This window comes from Chiloscyllium plagiosum, chromosome 9, assembly GCF_004010195.1.
Source record: "Chiloscyllium plagiosum isolate BGI_BamShark_2017 chromosome 9, ASM401019v2, whole genome shotgun sequence".
Taxonomy (NCBI): Eukaryota; Metazoa; Chordata; class Chondrichthyes; order Orectolobiformes; family Hemiscylliidae; genus Chiloscyllium; species Chiloscyllium plagiosum.
Window position 1 is genome coordinate 8,414,494 of NC_057718.1, and position 18,080 is coordinate 8,432,573.

General features: G+C 42.8%; 1 protein-coding gene across 1 annotated transcript; it reads right to left on the reverse strand.

The window, feature by feature from the left end:
• Window positions 1–6,051: 6,051 nt before the first annotated feature.
• On the reverse strand, window positions 6,052–11,906 carry gje1a (gap junction protein epsilon 1a). Its single transcript, XM_043696748.1, is given in 4 exon segments — window positions 6,052–6,340; window positions 6,342–6,422; window positions 10,082–10,266; window positions 11,868–11,906. Coding segments are annotated over 4 exon segments (594 nt in total).
• Window positions 11,907–18,080: the final 6,174 nt, after the last annotated feature.

Below are 18,080 nucleotides of genomic sequence, written 5' to 3' on the forward strand. Positions count from 1 at the left end.
GTGGGAGTGGCAGAGTCAGAATCATTGGCGACCTTTAAGCGGCAATTGGATAGGTACATGGATGGGTGCTTAAGCTAGGACAAATGTTCGGCACAACATCGTGGGCCGAAGGGCCTGTTCTGTGCTGTATTGTTCTATGTTCTATGTTCTTTATTGGTCAGAGCATGGAGTATAGGAGATGGGAGGTCATATTGCAGCTGTACAGGACATTGGTTAGGCCACTTTTGGAATATTGCGTGCAATTCTGGTCTCCTTCCTATTGGAAGGATGTTGTGAAATGTAAAAGGGTTCAGAAAAGATTTACAAGCATGTTGCCAGGGGCATGGATAGGATAAATAGAGAAAAATTTTTCCCTGGAGTGGGGGAGTCCGGAACTAGAGGGTGTAGGTTTAAGTTGAGGGGGTAAGATATAAAAGGGACTTAAGGGGCAACTTTTTCACACTGAGGGTGGTGCGTGTATGGAATGAGCCACCAGAGGAAGTGGTGGAGTCTGGTAGGGTTACAACATTTAAAAGGCATCTGGTTGGGTACATGAATAGGAAGGATTTAGAGGGATTATGGACCAGTTACTGGCAAATAGGGCTAAATTAGTTTAGGATATCTGGTAGGCATGGACGAGTTGGACTGAAGGGCCTGCTTCCGTGCTGTACATCTCTATGACTCTATTAATCTCAATCTTGAATATAGTCAATAACTGAACATCCATGACTCAATGGAATGGGGAATCCCAATGATGTACATCACCCAAGTGAAAAGGTTTCTCCTCATCTCACTCTCAACTAGACAACCATTTTTAAGGTGAGAGGAGAGAGATTTAAAAAAGACATGGGGGCAATTTTTTCACTCAGAAATGAACTTCCTGAGGAAGTGGTGAATGTGAGTGCAGGTACAACATTTAAAAGACTTTTGGATAAGTACATGAATAGGAAAGGTTTGCAGGGATAAGGGCCAGGAGCAGGCAGGTGGGACTAGTTTAGTTTGGGATTATGTTTGGTCTGGACTGGTTGGACTGTGGGTCTGTTTCTGTGCTGTAAACTCTGTGACTCTTTTTGTCCTTGAGACTGTGGTCTCTATACAGAGGATTATTATAAACACTCAAGATAAAAATTTGCATCTAAAATTGAATTTCAACCTGAATATTGCTGTCACTGCTTGCTTGCGTTTAAGAGAGTGGTGAGCTGCGGAATTCTCTACAACAGAAAGTGGTTGAGGCAAAAACACGAAGTGTCTTCAGGAAGGAAATACATTGGACAGGCAGTCCCCAAGTTGCAAACAATTCTGTTTTGGAGTCTGTTCACAAGTTGATTTGCACAAGTCAAAACACAATGCAGGACAATATAAAATAACTGTTCATAAATACAAGAACTAGTTACATGTCAGATCTTTAAAATTACACTCCCCTATGGGTTCAAATTCATAACAACAAGCCTTTGTAAATTGGGGGCTTAGAGCTAAAGGGATCAAAGAGTATGGGGAGAAAGCAGGGTGCTGAGTTAGATCATCAACCATGACCATATTGCATGGCGGAGCAGACTCGGAGGGCTGAATGAAGATTAGACTGATGCTGGAAAAGCATAACAGGTCAGGCAGCATCCAAGGAACAGGAAAATCGATGTTTCAGGCAAACGCCCTTCATCAGGAAGGAGGAATGGCAGAGGAGATGAAATGGGGGTTGCAGTGAGAGAGAGACCCACTGAGATCGTTGTAGAGAGAGGAGGAGAACTTCCTCAAGGTAGGCATCCTTGCAAGAGGATTCACAGTATCAAAATCAACTAGGCGAAAGTGGGGACTGCAGATGCTGGAGATCAGAGTCAAAATTAGAGTGGTGCTGGAAAAGCATAACAGGTCAGGCAGCATCCAAGAAGCAGGAAAATTGATGTTTCGGGCAGGAGCCCTTTCGATTTTCCTGCTTCTCGGATGCTGCCTGACCTGCTGTGCTTTTCCAGCACCACTCTAATGTTGACTCTGATCTCCAGCATTTGCAGTGCCCACTTTTGCCTCAAAGGGCTGAATGGCCTTACCCTGCTCCTATTTTCGATGTTTCTCAGTAAGTTTTGTTTCATACTGAAAAAAAAGGCTGTGGATGCTGGAAATCAGAAACAAAGGCAAAACTTACTGGAGAAGCTCAACAGGTCTAGCAGCATCTGTGGAGAGAAAGCAGAGTTAATGTTTCAGGCCTAAGGGACCCTTTACCCATTGATGCTTTGTTTCATAGAGTCATAGAGCACTGAAACATACGCTTCAGTCCAACCAGTCCATGCCAAACATAATCCCAAACTAAACTAGTCCCACCTGCCTGCTCCTGGTCCATATCCCTCCAAACCTTTCTTGTTCATGTACTTATCCAAATGTCTTTTAAAGGTTGTAAATGAGCCCACATTCACCACTCCCTCAGGAAGTTCATTTCACACACAAACTACCATTTCTATAAAAATTTACCCCTCGTGTCTTTATTAAATTTCTCTCCTCTCACCTTAGAAATGTGCCCCTGAGTCTTGAAACCCTAGGGAAAAGACGACCACCATTATTCCTATCCATACCCTTCATTATATTATAAACTTCTGTAAGGTTGCCTCCTACATTCCTGTGAAATGTTTATGTTCATTAGGGCTAGGTTTGGGAAATGGAATTTGATCCAGTTTTGTTACAGCCCAGAATTTACAGATCAAATAATGCTGCGCGTACTGCTATTGTATCATAAAAAAAACAATTTCACAGCGAGAAACAGCATGAGTTGCAAACTGCTACAAATTGCGGGACAATTTGTACCACCATGCCATTAGCCCAACAAGAAATGAAGCTCATTCTTAACCTCTCCACCAGGTTTGGGCAATTACTGCATTTGTCCTGTGGATATCCATTAACTTTATGGCTGGTATTCAATGGCACAAAGATCTTTTAACAATGAATTACTTATCCCTGCAAATGTCACTCAACCTCTCTGATGCAGAAAGTAACCATTTGAAATTGTACCACCTCATTCAGGTGTAAATTAATCTGAGAAATTTTGTACATTTGTAATTTACTATATTTTTCTTATTTTTATCACTTGCTTCAATCATTTATTCCCCTTGCTTTATTGCTCTTTCTGTAATTAGCTTGAATGTAATTAACTTTCCTTCTCCATTATTCCTGTTCTTACTTACTCTTTAAATCTTAATGGGTGAACAAGCTGGAATATTAGTCAGAGTGTGGTGCTGGAAAAGCACAGCAGGTCAGGCAGCATCCGAGGAGCAGGAAAATCGGCGTTTTCAGAATAAGCTCGTCATCATCCTGATGAAGGCTTGCACTCAAAACATCGATTCTCCTGTTCCTCAGATGCTACCTGACTGGCTGTGCTTTTCCAGCACTACACTCCCGACTCTGATCTCCAGCATCTGCAGCCCTCACTTTCTCCAAGAATAAGAGCCTACTCAATCACCAAGTGCCCTGATGCCTCATTGTCCCCATTATCAGTTCATACTTCCAGCAGTGGATGGTGCAAAAAAATCAAGGTTTTTGAGGTGAAAGATATGGGTAAATTCTAGAAAAGCAGAATGTCAGGAGATGTCTCAGATTCTTGGGGTCCATGTGTCATGAACATGGTAACTTACTCATGTGGGCACTTACTGAATTCAATATTCCTTTGCTTTGAAGTGAATACTCTTTCAGGAATGCCAGAGGAATCACAATCACAAGCAAAAATAGAGAAATAAATTACAATGTCATAAAACAGGACTCTCAGAGGGATTCTTAATCCAAATATGCCCCCATTATCTCTCCATCTCAGAAGAGCATCCGCCATTACATTAGTATTACAATGTTCCAGCCCCAGTTGGGCGGCACGGTGGCTCAGTGGTCAGCACTGCTGCCTCACAGCACCAGGGTCCCAGATTCAATTCCAGCCATGGGCAACTGTCTGTGTGGAGTTTGCACCTTCTCCCCGTGTCTGCGTGGGTTTCCTCCCACAGTCCAAAAATGTGCAGGTTAGGTGAATTGGCCATGCTGAAAAATTGCCCATAGTGTCAGGTGCATTAGTCAGAGGGAAATGGGTCTGGGTGGGTTACTCTTCAGGGGGTCGGTGTGGACTGGTTGGGCCGAAGAGCCTGTTTCCACACTGTAGGGAATCTAATAATCTAAAAAAAAGTACCAGCCATTGCATGGCCTCTTTGAGTGCGATTGCCAACATAATGCCACATTGTTCTTCTTTAAAGGGAGCTTTAACTTATTTATGTGGAAATTCTACCTATTAACAGCAGCATTTATTTTGAAATCAAACAAGGGTAACCTCTGACTGATGCCTGGGAATAGATTACTGGCCTCAGCATACTGAATGAGTCAAACCGGTTAAGTTAGTAAAGTGTCTTCAAGTTGCTTGTGGCTCATCATGATCCCATGGTTAACTTGAGCTATCTTTTTCATTGTGTGGTTGGGGTGAGGGAGGAGTTGTATTAATTCTATTTGTTTTTTCTTCCCTCTTGTACTCCAGAACTCCAAGGAGATATTGCTTAACGAATAGCAACTTTGTGCACAGGAGATTCTGTCCAGCCAATGGGTGTTTGAACATGGAGACAGCATCACCTTGACTGAGCCAGACTTTTACTACAGGCTGCCTCTGGGCTGGAAGGTTCCAACTGGGTGAATGTGAGGACTGCAGATGCTGGAGATCAGACTCAAGATCAGAGTGGTGCTGGAAAAGCACAGCAGGTCAGGCAGCATCCGAGGAGCAGGAAAATCGACGTTTCGAGCAAAAGCCCTTCATCAGGAATGAGGGCTCCTGCCCGATGAAGGGCATTCGTGATGAAGGGCTTCTGCCTGAAACGTCAATTTTCCTGCTCCTTGGATGCTGCCTGACCTGCTGTGCTTTTCCAGCATCACTCTAATCTTGACTCTGGAAGGTTCCAATCCCACAGCCTTTGAACACAAACTGGAGTTCCATATGTGAAATGTTTCACAAACACTTTTAAAATATTGTCGCAAGCCTTTTCTTTGGATCACAGAGTAACAGAAAGAATCCTCTGAGGTCCTTACAAACACTGTCTGATGCTGATACTGCTGCCTTATTCCCAGTCACTAGTCCACATATGGAACTTTTTTTTATTCATTCATGGGATGTGGTCATCTCTGGTGAGGCCAGCATTTATTGCCCATCCCTAATTGCCCAGAGGGCAGTTAAGAGTCAACCACGTTGCTGTGGGTCTGGAGTCACATTTGAACCAGACCAGGTAAGGATGGTAGTTTCCTTCCCTAAAGGAAATTAGTGACCTAGAGGGGTTTTTCCTAACAATCGATGTGGATTCATAGTCATTAAAGACACTTAACTCAAGATATTTATTAAATCCTAATTCCACTGTCTACCATGGTGGTATTCAAACCCAGGTCCCAGAGCGTTACCTGGGTCTCAGCAATAATACCACTAGGCCATCACGTCTCTTTAATATTATGCACACACATGATCTGACTTCATTTTGTTAAGAGAATTTTATCAGTACTAATCCCAAACTCTACCCGGGTTGACACTCTTCGAACTATTTTCCTGACTGCTTATTGTAAATTGATGATTTTTAAAAATGTTGTAGCTTTTCAAAAGTGAAAAATGACTGGCAGTCTGAAACTTGAGTATTTCACTCATCAGGACATAATTGCAAGAATGCCAAATGCCAAACAGAGCAACAGTGTCCACTGCATGAGAAAAAGGATACTAATTGGTTGGAAAGTCAACTCTGACTGGTCACGGGCATTGCATGGATAATGTACCAGGGGAACTACAAATTATCATCTTCTGACAATAGATGTCTATTTGAAGGGGAAAGGAGATTGCTAATGTTCCCAATTCCTGATGAAAATTATAGAGTCATGCAACATAAAAAGAGGCTGGACAGCCCACTTAATCTGTGCTGTGCTATCCAAACAGTCACACCCCTTCCCAGCCTTTTTCACATCGTCCTGAAAATGTTTCCTTTTCAAGTACATGAAGGTGTTTTCAATTGCATCTCTTCAGTTAATTGCCACATAGGAGGCTTGTTGATGCTGGTGAGACCGTGGCATGGATGTGGACTGGTAGTGGGCTCATCACGGGCTGGTCAAGTTACCCAGTCTCCTGCAAAGGAGCTCAAAGACGTTTGCAGTACACAGCAGAAAAATGATAGCAATGAAGCTGTATATGGCACTGAGGGGTATGGTCTTCTCAAAGTGCTCAGAGACCATACACTTGGTGACGTTAAAATGCTTGTCAAGGGATGAGGCATTGCACCGGAAGTTCCACCTGAACTGGAACCCAAAAAGATGACTGAAGCCGGTGCCTTGAAGATCATCCTAGACAGGACAGATGCAGGAGATGGTAGAGGCTGGCCTCTGGAGGATCAGTGATGTGGCAAGCAGCGTGGAGATGCAAAACTACTCTGAGGAATAGAACAGAGACCAGCCATAAAGCCCAAAAACACCTGGGCAAAAGATTTTAAAGAATCATTTGGGTTTTTTTTTAACCAAAAACTTGTGGAGTTTTCCAGCTCCACTACACATACAAAAACTGAGCAAAGAGAATTCAATCGATGGATATTCACAAAACTAAGTAATGACAGACATTGACACTGGCATGGGTAAGGGGAGAAAGTCAGGAACTGAGGACTGAGTTATCTGATCAGCTTTGATCATACCGAATGTGATGGTAGGCTTGAAGGGCTAACTCCAGCTTTATTTGTGTTTAATAGAACTTCAGGAATGAAGAAGGGCTTATGCCCGAAACGTCGATTCTCCTGTTCCATTCAGCCCACTGAGTCCACACCAACCTTCCGAAGGCAATCCTACCCAGAGTCACCCTATACCTTTGACCACTAACCCACCTAGCCTGCACATCCCTGAACACTATGGACAATTTTAGCATGCCTAATCCACCAGGATGCACATCTTTCGATTGAGAGAGGAAACACGCGGGCATGTGCAAACTCCACACAGGCAGTCCCCTGAGGCCGGTATTGAACCCAGGCCCCTGGTGCTGGGAGGCAGAAGTGCTAACCACTGAATCACTCTGCCACCTCTTCTATTAGCGCAATTCAAGTACTTTGAGCCATTCGTAATTACTCTAAACCAGTAAAATCCACATAAATGTAATCCTGCTTAGAACTTTTCTTTTAATTGGGATTACTGTAAGCTTATGTTACTGGACCAGCAATCCAGAGAGCTGGACAAATGATCTAGAGACATGAGTTCAAATTGCACCACAGCTGCTGGGGACTTTCAATGCAATTGGTTAAATAAACCTGGACTAAAAGGCTAATGTTGGGAAATAGAGACCATGAAAGAAGCAGATGCCATAAAAGACTAGTTCCCAAAACCCTCTGTCCTTCCCCAGTCAAGTTTATATGTGGCCCCATACCTACAATGATAAGAGTCACTTCTAACTGCTCTCTGTAACAGTTGAGTAAAGCCTTCAGTTCAGTGACTGATTCACCTCTAACTCCTCAAGAGTAATTAGAGATGGCCAATAAACAAGGGCCTGGTCAACAATGCATGCTTCCCACAAGTGACCAGACCAACTGTTTTGAGAAGCAATATAAGTTGAAATGACAACTTAGCTCCAATCTGTGGAGACTTCCTGAGGTTGTACAGGGAAAAGAAAGACTCACATTTACATGGCCAGAGTCAGATGACACCTGGTTATAGTCCAACAGGTTTATTTGAAATCACAAGTTTTCGGAGTGCGGCTCCTTCATCAGGTAAAGTGAAGAGAAACATACTGGCACAGAATTTGTAGGCAGAGACAATAAAATATCATGTACGTGGTGTGAATGGAGTGTCGCCAGGCTGAATAACAAGAACATGTAGGTGTCAGATGATGTGAGCTGAAAATGTGTTGCTGGAAAAGCGCAGCAGGTCAGGCAGCATCCAGGGAACAGGAGAATCGACGTTTCGGGCATAAGCCCTTCTTCAGATGATGTGAGTAAAATGTCATCAGCTGAAGGGATTAGTAGCAAGTGAATGGGTGACCTATGATCTGAATAATTGAGGCAGAGAGATAATTAGAAAAAATGTAAAACAAGGTGGTGCTGGAGACAAACCAAATGGCTGAAATAACATAGTAGGTGTAAGAGTCACAGGCTGAGGGTCTAACCAAAATAACAGGTAACCCAAGACTGTACAAACTAATTACGGTATAGAGATCATAACAAGTTATCAAGGTGATGGTGTCACTTATTATTCAGCCTTTTGACATTCCAATCACACCATTTGTACCATCTTTTGAGCTCTCTGTTTATGAATTCTGTCCAAGTATACTTCTCTTCACTTCACCTGACGAAGACACAACACTCCGAAAACTTGTGATTACAAATAAACCTGTTGGACTATAACCTGGTGCCGTGTGACCTCTGACCTTGTCCACCCAAGTCCAACATTGGTACCTCCACATCATCACATCTTCCATGATCTCAGGGAATTCCAAAGTGCTTACAGCCAATAATATAACATTTCACATGCTGTTGTGGTGGAAACTTATGGAAATGAAAATGTCAATTTGTGCACAGCATGCTCCAAAATATGTTTAAAAAAACGCACATCTCTAAGAAGTATCGCTTTATGGATGCACCTACTATGACTCTTCAGCAGTGCGCTCAGATCTTTTACATTTGCCTGAGAGTGTAGATGGGGACTTGGTTAATCACAGAATCCCTATAATATGGAAGCAGGCCATTCAGCCCATGCTGACCCTCCAAAGAACATGCTACCCAGACCCACCCAATCCTTATAACCCTGCATTTCCCATGGTTAATCCACACCTCCCTGGACAGAATGGGCAATTTAGCATGGTCAATCCACCTAACCTGCACATCTTGGACTCTGAAGGAAACTGGAGGAAACCCACGCAGACACGGGGAGAATGTGCAAGCTCTGCACAGACAGCCACCCAAGGCTGGGATTGAACCTGGGTCCCTGGCGCTGTGAGGCAGCAGTGCTAACCACTGAGTGTCCGTGCCATTTCTTTTTCACTCTGAGGTCTTTAAAGGTCTGCTACATAAAGTGGCATCTCCCACAATGCAGCATTCCAACAGCTAATATATACCGGTGTGTTAATTCAGATCACTTATAAACCCCAACTACAACAAGATGTTACTTAGACACTGAGTGAAGCTGCCGGCCTAATAAATCAGTGGGCATGAACTCCTAAACCAGGGGTACAAGTTCAGACTTGTTCCCTTCACTGTCATGGAGTCTAAATCCTGGAGCTCCCTCCCTAACAGCAATGAGGGTGTCTCAGCACCAAATGGACCGGAACGTTCAAGGTGGCTATTCAAGGGCAACTGGGGATGGGCACTAACTGCAGGTTCAGTCAGCGATGCTGACATGCCTTGAATGAATTTTTTAAAAGATACTGGTAGTTGATTTAAAAACGACAATGAAACTGTTGAATTCACAAAGGAATTTGTAAACAAATATTTTGTAAAGAAGAAACAAATATCCTTCAGGAAAGGCATATAATGTAATTTTGTCTGACCACTATGTGGCTCCAATCTCCACATTGATCCTGTTGACTCTTAACTGTGGTTGAGCAATCTATACAATATTGAAATAAAGTCAGAGAATGCTGGAGAGACTCAGCAACATCCTGTAGGGAGAGAGATGGATTTAACATTTTGACTTCAATGTAAGTCAAACATTGAGTGCCCAGTTCTGAAGAAGGGTCATATCAGACTTAACATGTTGACTCTGTTTCTCTCTCCATAGATGTTGACTGACCTGCTGAGTTTCTCCAGCATTCTCTGTGCTTGCTTCAGATATTGCCTTTATTTAAAAGAGAGAAAATAAGAAGTGGAAGCAGTAGACCATTCAGCCCCTCAAGTCTGTTCCATCATTTAATACAATCATGACTGATCTCACCTTAGTATCAACTCCACTTTCCTGCCCATTCCCATCAACCCATTATTAACTAAACATCTACTCCTTCCTTAAAATTAATCAGTGAATAGGATTAAAAGAGGATTAAGTGCCCACATCTTAAACGTGGAAAACAAACAGGTTATAAAATTCATAGAGGGAGCAAACCACCACACAAGGTATATTTAGTCTTTAATAACACACATTGTAAATCTGATTCATCGCCTTTAACCGGGGGAAGGTGATAGGCTGGAAATGATTGTAACAGAAGAGGTTTAACTGTTTCCTGTCTGGATCACAGTTGAAATAGAGAGCTTCAATCCTGTACACAGCAAACCTCAGCACCCCCAGGAAGAACATCAGAACTGAGCCACCAAACAGGGTACAGAACTGGCCAATCGCTGTTAGAGGCCTGAGCTAAACAAGGAGATGGAAACAGCTACGTTACAGAATTTACTTTCACAAAACTATGTTACAACATGGGGTAAACCCTTTTGCTAATTTAAACCAGCAAAACTGAAAAGATTTGACCCAGTGCGGCCATCTGTTAAAATTCGAGAGGCAAGAACTATCCCAGCGGCAAATATTTAAAGTAAAAATTAACAACTTTATTCTGTAAGTTTAACAGAGAATATTAACTAACAACTATCTACAACTCCTTTCTCTTAAACCTATCTTTTACCTCCCACTCTACAATACTAGTCCAATAAAAAATCCCAATTACAATTTACGAAAAATAATCACTTTTCAAAACTAATCAGAATTTATGTGCAAGGTTACTGAATGAAACACAAACAAATGAAAAACAGAATACAGAATAACTTAATGTATCCAAAAACCTAACAGATTTTCCCAACCTAATGATGCTATTCCAAATACTTATGATAATCCCCATAAACCCTCGGCAAAAAAAGGAAAAATCCAACATAGGGTCTTGCAAGAGAGATATCGGAGAGAGGGAGGACCAGCGTGGGCTGGCTTCTTTGGTTCCAGCAGCTTCAGAACTGACTGTTTGCTAATGCCAAACCAAACCAGAGAAAGGCTGAGCTGGGAGGACTGGCCATTCACCTTTCATTGTACAATGCCTTTTTTAAAACTTAAGAGCCTTTTCAAGTGGATCAAACCCAGACATTTTGGAACCTGTGTCTTTGCAACCTCCTTAAAAAAGAAACCAAGGACAACATAACCTTGGTAAAGGAGCATCATCATCACAATTGTGATCATCATTGAGAGAGGAGACAGGTCGGACTGTGGAAACTCCAGAGGAATTTCCCATCATCCACCACGGGTATGGTCATCGTGAGCATCCTGTTCAACCATCTCCTCCCAGGAGCTGAAAAGCTTCTCCCCGAGTATCAACGTAATTCTTTGAAGGTTGCATCGCATGTAGACAGGATAGTTGAGAAGGTATTTAGCATGCTTGCCTTCATTGCTCAGACCTTTGAGTAAAGGAGTTGGGACGGTACATTGAAGTGGTGCAGGACACCATGGTGAGGTCTCTTCTGGAGTACTGTGTACAGTTCCGGTTGCCCTACTATAGGAAGGTTATTATTAAATTGGAGGGGGCTCAGAAAAGATTTACCAGGATGTTGCCGGGAATGAAGTGTTTAAATTATAAGGATAGGCTCGATGGGCCGGGATGTTTTTCATTGGAGCGTCGTAGTTTGAGGGGTGACCTTATGAAGGTTGATAAAATCATGAGTTTTAAAAGGGGCCTGAGGGGCAACCTTTTCACACAAATGATGGTTCACATGTGGAATGAACTGCCAGAGGAAGCGGTAGATTCAGGAACAGTTAAAACATTGGAAACAAATTTGGATAGGTACATGAATAGGAAAGGTTTGAGGAGATATGAGCCAAACACAGGAAAGTGAGGCTAGTTTGGGAAACTCAGTCAGCATGTACGAATTGGACCGAATGGCCTGTTTCCACACTGTGAGACTCTCTAAAGAGGAACAATGGACATGAACTAATGGGTATTGAAGGCATTTGATATGCCAGTTGTTTTTCATACTTACACATCCTTCATAGAAATTTCAGATTTATTTCAAGAGCATATTGTCACAGCATAAATATAATGGAGCAGATCCAGATACCAGTTCTGGCTGGTGGACTGGCCACAGAAAAAGCTGAACACTTTCTCTACAGCTGTAGCAGGAAGCTCCTGACCTAATATTTCTCTCTGCCTGGAAAGGGAGAGAGAGGACAGGTAGTGAGCAAGAGTTCTAAGCCCAGCCATATCCTCTCAGGAGAGAAAAAGAATCAAGAACAAAACATAGCCCAACAGAGGGATGGAAACAAAGGGTAGAGGACTATGTGGTCTCTCCCCTAATTCATTCTGTTCCAACAGTCAGCACAGGTCCACAGTGGAAGAGGGAGAGATGGCATTGAGCATTAGGGACTCTTACTGACTTGAGATCAAAATGAAGCAAAATGTTAATGAAATGGCTTGCACCCCAGAGTCTTTCAAGCTCCAGTAAAGTGATTATTCCCTTCATAATTTGAATATTTGCCTGCCCCTCGCCACCGGTAAAACTCACCACAAACCAAAAAAAAAATACAACAAACTCTCAGTAAACCTGTGCTCACATTCTTCTCACTGGGCATCATTCCCGAAAGGGGAGTTATTGGGAAGACCGAGAGTTCAGAACACTGCTTTACTACATGTTGTGTCACCGCCAGGCAGATTGACATTGGACATGAGAGAAAGAATGGTCTCAGGCCTTTCACTTCTCAACAAGAGCTTCTTGAATACTTTGCAACTCATGAAATACTTGTATCAACCGTTCATTCATAACAGCTACGCCACCCTTAGCATTAACTTCAGTGCAAATGCAGACAGTTCAGTTCCATCATATACTAACATAGCTAGGGTTCTTGTGGAACAGTGTGATAGTGCCCCTACTCCCTGAGTGAGGAAACTTGGGTTCAAGTCCCACCTGCTCCAGAGGTGTGAAATAACATCACTGAACAAATATACCTACAATCACAGTCAGGCTCTCTGCTTTCATGTGAAAGTATATGGTTGCAAGTCACAGCTGACCTAGAGAATGTAATAGCAGGTCCAAAACGGCTGATTTAAAATGTAATAAAATACATTCACTGGCCTGAGTTATAGTCTGAATTTAAAACTCAGCTAAGAAAGATCATGTGCAATGAAAACCACAATCTGATAAATAACAGATCACAGCCTGCGTCTGGAGCACTCCCCAGGATCTTGGACAGAAATTCTTTGTTAATTCTTTGTTATCTTAGTACTATTGATATCAGTCCAGCTCCCACCCAAAACAGTTTTAGAATCAATCACCATGGACTGGGGTAACATCACTAGTGCAGGGAGTAAAATGCACACACCAACCTGAGTCCAAGCGAGGAGCTGATGCCTTCCAATGTAACTCCCACACCCCTCCTCATTGCCCATTCTCAGAGCAACATGGATAAAGCACTTGATCATCTGGCATTCACTATTGTCTCTCTCGCTCTCTCTCTGCCCAAAATGGAGATTGTTAAGTATCATATACAGACTGATCTGACACTGCTTCCATACGGAACACAATCCCACCCCAACAACACCTACTTTACAAGTCAATAATTGTTCGTGTCACAGAGTCATAGAGCATGGAAACACACTCTTTGGTCCAACCAGTCCATGCCGAACATAACCCCAAACTAAACTAGTCCCATTGCCTGCATTTGGCCCATATTCCTCCAAACCTTTCTTCATGTACTAATCCAAATGTACCTGCATCCATCAGTTCCTCTGGAAGTTTAATCCACACACAAACCACTCTCTGTGTAAAAAAATTGCCTCTCTTGTCTTTTTTAAATCTTTCTCCTCTCAACTTAAAAATACACCCCCTCTTGAAATCCACCCCGCCCCCACCCCTGTACGGGGGAAAAAAACCTGCCATTCATCTTATCTATACCCCACATAATTTCATAAATCTCTATAAGGTCACCCATCAACCTCTATGCTCCAGTGAAAAATGTTCCAGCCTGTCCAACTTCTCCTTATTATTTTAAGCCCTTGATTCCTGGTAACGTTCCGGTAACTCTTTTCTGAACCCTTTCCAGCTTCCTATAACAGGGCGACCAGAAATAAACCTCCACATTCAACCTCAATGTGCCAAGTTGCAAGTGCCACTTCCTCCAGTACTGAATTGGGCTTGTCACCGGCGGGATCCTCAAGATGTTAGGGCACCCAACACCCCTAACAGTGCAAATCAAACAAACCAGAAACTGTCTGCTCTCAGTTCCATGTGCTTTCTCCTCTACAGCATTCAAAAAATCCCACCAATTGCCAATTCCAAAGAAGGTTTACTGGATCTGAACCATTAACTGTTTCTCTCTCCACAGATGCTGCCAGACCTGCTGAGTTTCTCCAGCGATTCCCCATTTCCATTTCAGGAGTTCTCAGTTTTCCGGTCTCCCAACCTTTGTCAGGAGATCTATCTACACACAAAATCCAGAAGGATCAGAAGCAGCAACATCCAATGTTTACAGGAAGGTAGTGATGTAAGACCAAAGTCAACAACCTATGATCAGAGAAAGTCCAGAGTGGAGAGTTTAATCTGAGAGTCACCACAGCTCAGGCAAGAGATAAGGTTGAGAAGCTGGGACCTTCATGGTGACCTCAGCTGGTGCAAGAATTGAACCCCCACTGTTAGTATCATTAACAAGCCATCCAGCCAACTAAGCTAACCAACCAGTGGTCTAGTCACGGGCCACATGTTCCAGAAGCCCAGGCTAGAATGCTTTCGGGATATGGGTTCAAACCCCACTCAGATAGCTGCTGGAATATAAGCGCAACACAATCTGGAATTAAAATATGGCCGCATTAATGATGTGCCTGAAATGCTTGCCCTAACAACCCACCTGCTTCACGAGGTTAGAAAAGGCAATCAAATCATCCCTGATCTGGTTAGACCAATACGTAACTCAAGGCACACAGCAATGTGGTTGTCTCTTGTTGTTCAGATACCACTTATCCTAGCTCAGAGATGCTAATGCACTACCCTCCTACAAGTGGACTGCAGCGGTTCAAAAAGGCAGCTCATCACCACCTTCTCAAAGGCAACTACAGTCGGCCAATAAATACTTGCCCAGCCAGCGACACCCACATCCTTCGAGCAATTAAAACAAAACCCTACCCACCTGATAGCTCTACAGAAATACTGACAATCCATAAGACATTGGAGCAAAGGTCGACCGTTCAGCCCACCATTCGACAAGATCATGGCTGATCTGATAATCCTCAACTTCAGTTTTCTGCTGTTTCTCCATTGACTCCCCTACTGACTACAAAATGTATCTCACCCTTGAGTATAGTTAATGACCCACCAGTCATTTTAATACGCTGCCCTCTCCAAGTCTGACATCCCACACTGTGCTAACTAGGATCAATATAAAATTAATGAGCAGAATCTCATCTTTCCAGACTCAATACTAAATTGAATTTGTTTATTTCCTTTTTTCTTTGCTGGTTTGTTTCTCCTCCCCCCCCACTTGTTTTCCTCTCCTTTCAGACAGTAACTATTCACAACTTGCTATTTGCGGTCCTTGAGACGCATGTCCTTTTAACTTATCGCAGTCACATTCTCCTAGATCTTGCATCAAACGCTTTATCAGTTAGTCCTTTCCATTTGTTCTTCTTTTCAGCTTGGAATATTGCCTGCAATTCTGGTCGCCCTGCTACAGGAAAGATGTTGTGAAAGGATCTCGAGAAAAGATTCTCAAGGATGTTGCCAGCATTGGAGCATTTGAGCTATAGGGAGAGGCTGAATAGGCTGGTGCTGTTTTCCCTGGAGGGTTGGAGGCTGAGGGGTGACCTTATAAAATCATCAGGGGCATGGACAGGTTGAATAGACAAGGTCTTTTTTCCCCCAGGTGTAATGACACGGGGTAAGCCCACCTACTTAATTTACAATCAGCCACACAGAAAAGATTTATCCCATGCAGTAGTCTATAAAAATTGAATGTCCAATATTTAACGTAAAAATTAACAATTTTATTTCTTAAAATACAACAGAGAATAATTAACTAACCATTATCTACAATTTCTTTCTCTAACCCATCTTTTAGCTTCCCTTCTATAATACGAGTCTGAAAAAACTCCCAATTAAAATTTACAAAACAACACTTCTAATCTCAAAACCAGGCAACTGTAGGTTCTGGTCTACAGATCTTCCTGTGTCTTCTTTTCTCCTTGTTAGGAATTTCTGCATTACAGGTTACTGATCGAAAGGGGACTTTTAAGAGAGATAGTGTTTCAAGCAGTCTCTTTCATGCTCGGACACGGCAGATCTCCTCTCAACTGTTCAACCCCCCCCCCCCCCCCCCCCCCCCCCGGTCTTATACTCCAGATTGTGTCATTGGCTTTCAAGACTGTTAATACACTCAATTTAAACTTGATTGGAGTTTGATATGTTTCGGGTATAATTTAATGTGATTGGCCAAATTCAAATTTGTTTTTGAACAATGCACTAATCAAGTAGTTTGACCTAGAGTTACATTGTTACCATTTTTGAGGATACTTGGTGATGGGTCCAGTTGTTCTGCATTGTTCTGTCCACTGAAACTTTGTGTTCTTCTTCAGCAAATTGGTTAACAGTGCTACTACACTGCTGAAGTTTGGAACAAACTTCCAATAGAATACGGAGAGTCCTAAGAATCGAAGCACCTCTTTCTTCGAGGTTGGTCATGGAAATTCCTCAATGGCCTTCGCCTTTGCATTCCATGGGGTCGGCGATGACCAATGTTATGTCCCAAGAAAGTCACCTCTGCTTTTGTGAATTCAGTTTTATTTAAGTTTATCACCAATTTTGCTTCTCGCAGTTGTTCAAAGAGCCCTGCCAACTGTACCAAGTGATCTTTCCAGGATTTACTAAAGATCACTACATCATCAAAATAGACTGCATGGTTTGTTAACCCAGCCACAACTCTGTTCATGAATTTTTTTAGATTAGATTACTTACAGTGTGGAAACAGGCCCTTCGGCCCAACAAGTCCACACAGACCCGCCGAAGCGTAACCCACCCATTCCCCTACATTTACCCCTTTACCTAACACTACGGGCAATTTAGCATGGCCAATTCACCTGACCTGCACATCTATGGACTGTGGGAAGAAACCGGAGCACCCGGAGGAAACCCACGCAGACATGGGGAGAATGCGCAAACTCCACACAGTCAGTCGCCTGAGTTGGGAATTGAACCTGGGTCTCTGGCGCTGTGAGGCAGCAGTGCTAACCACTGTGCCCCGTGCCGCCCGTCTATGGAATGTGGTGGGTGCGTTCTTCATTCCAAAGGGCATCACTTTAAACTGATATAGTCCATTTGAGGTCACAAACACAGACATTTCTTTCACCGTCTCTGATAAATATACTTGCCAGTAACCCTGAATTAAGTCCAATTTGCTGATGTAACTGGCTTGTCCAACTTTCTCGATACAGTACTCTAATCTAGGAATTGGATATGAGTCGGATTTTGCAATGGTGTTGACCTTCCGATAATCCACTCAGAATCGTTGAGTCCTGTCCGGTTTGAGAACTAAGACAGTTGGCAAACTCCACTCACTCTGGCTTGGTTTGATGATGTCCTCATCAAGCATGGCCTCCACCTCCATCTGGACCTCTCTGGCTTTGCGAGGATTAAGTCAATAGGGGTGTTATTTTATCGGAACAGTATTCCCTACGTCTACTTTATGTACAATAGCATTAGTCCTCCCCATATGATCCTTACATATGTCCTTGTACTGCAGTCACAAATATTTCAACTCTGTTCTCTGCTCCTGAGACAGATAGCTTACTAATCTATCCTCAAGCACTTTTTTATTTTTTAATCTATTTTTGAGGCACTTCAAAATCCATACCATCTGGATTTGATTCCTCATTCTGCGGGCAGTAACTAACACCTGTTTCTCCAGTTCTTTCTCTCTGGTATAATACAGTTTCAACATGTTCACATAATATACCTGATACCTTTTTTTTCCCTATCTGGCACCTTTCCTAAATAGTTCACCTGATTCAACATTTTCTCTCTCTCTTTGCTCAGGCAAGAACTTTCTCTCTCCCTCCTTTTCTTCTCACTCTATCTTTCTCTTTCTCTCTCCCTTTGTTTACCTTCTAACTCCATTTTCCTCAAGTGTAATCTAAGCTTTTCTACCTCTACTGTACTTGTCTGTGTCTCTGACAGACCTAAGTGTTTGAGTAACTCCCTTACCATTTCAACTTT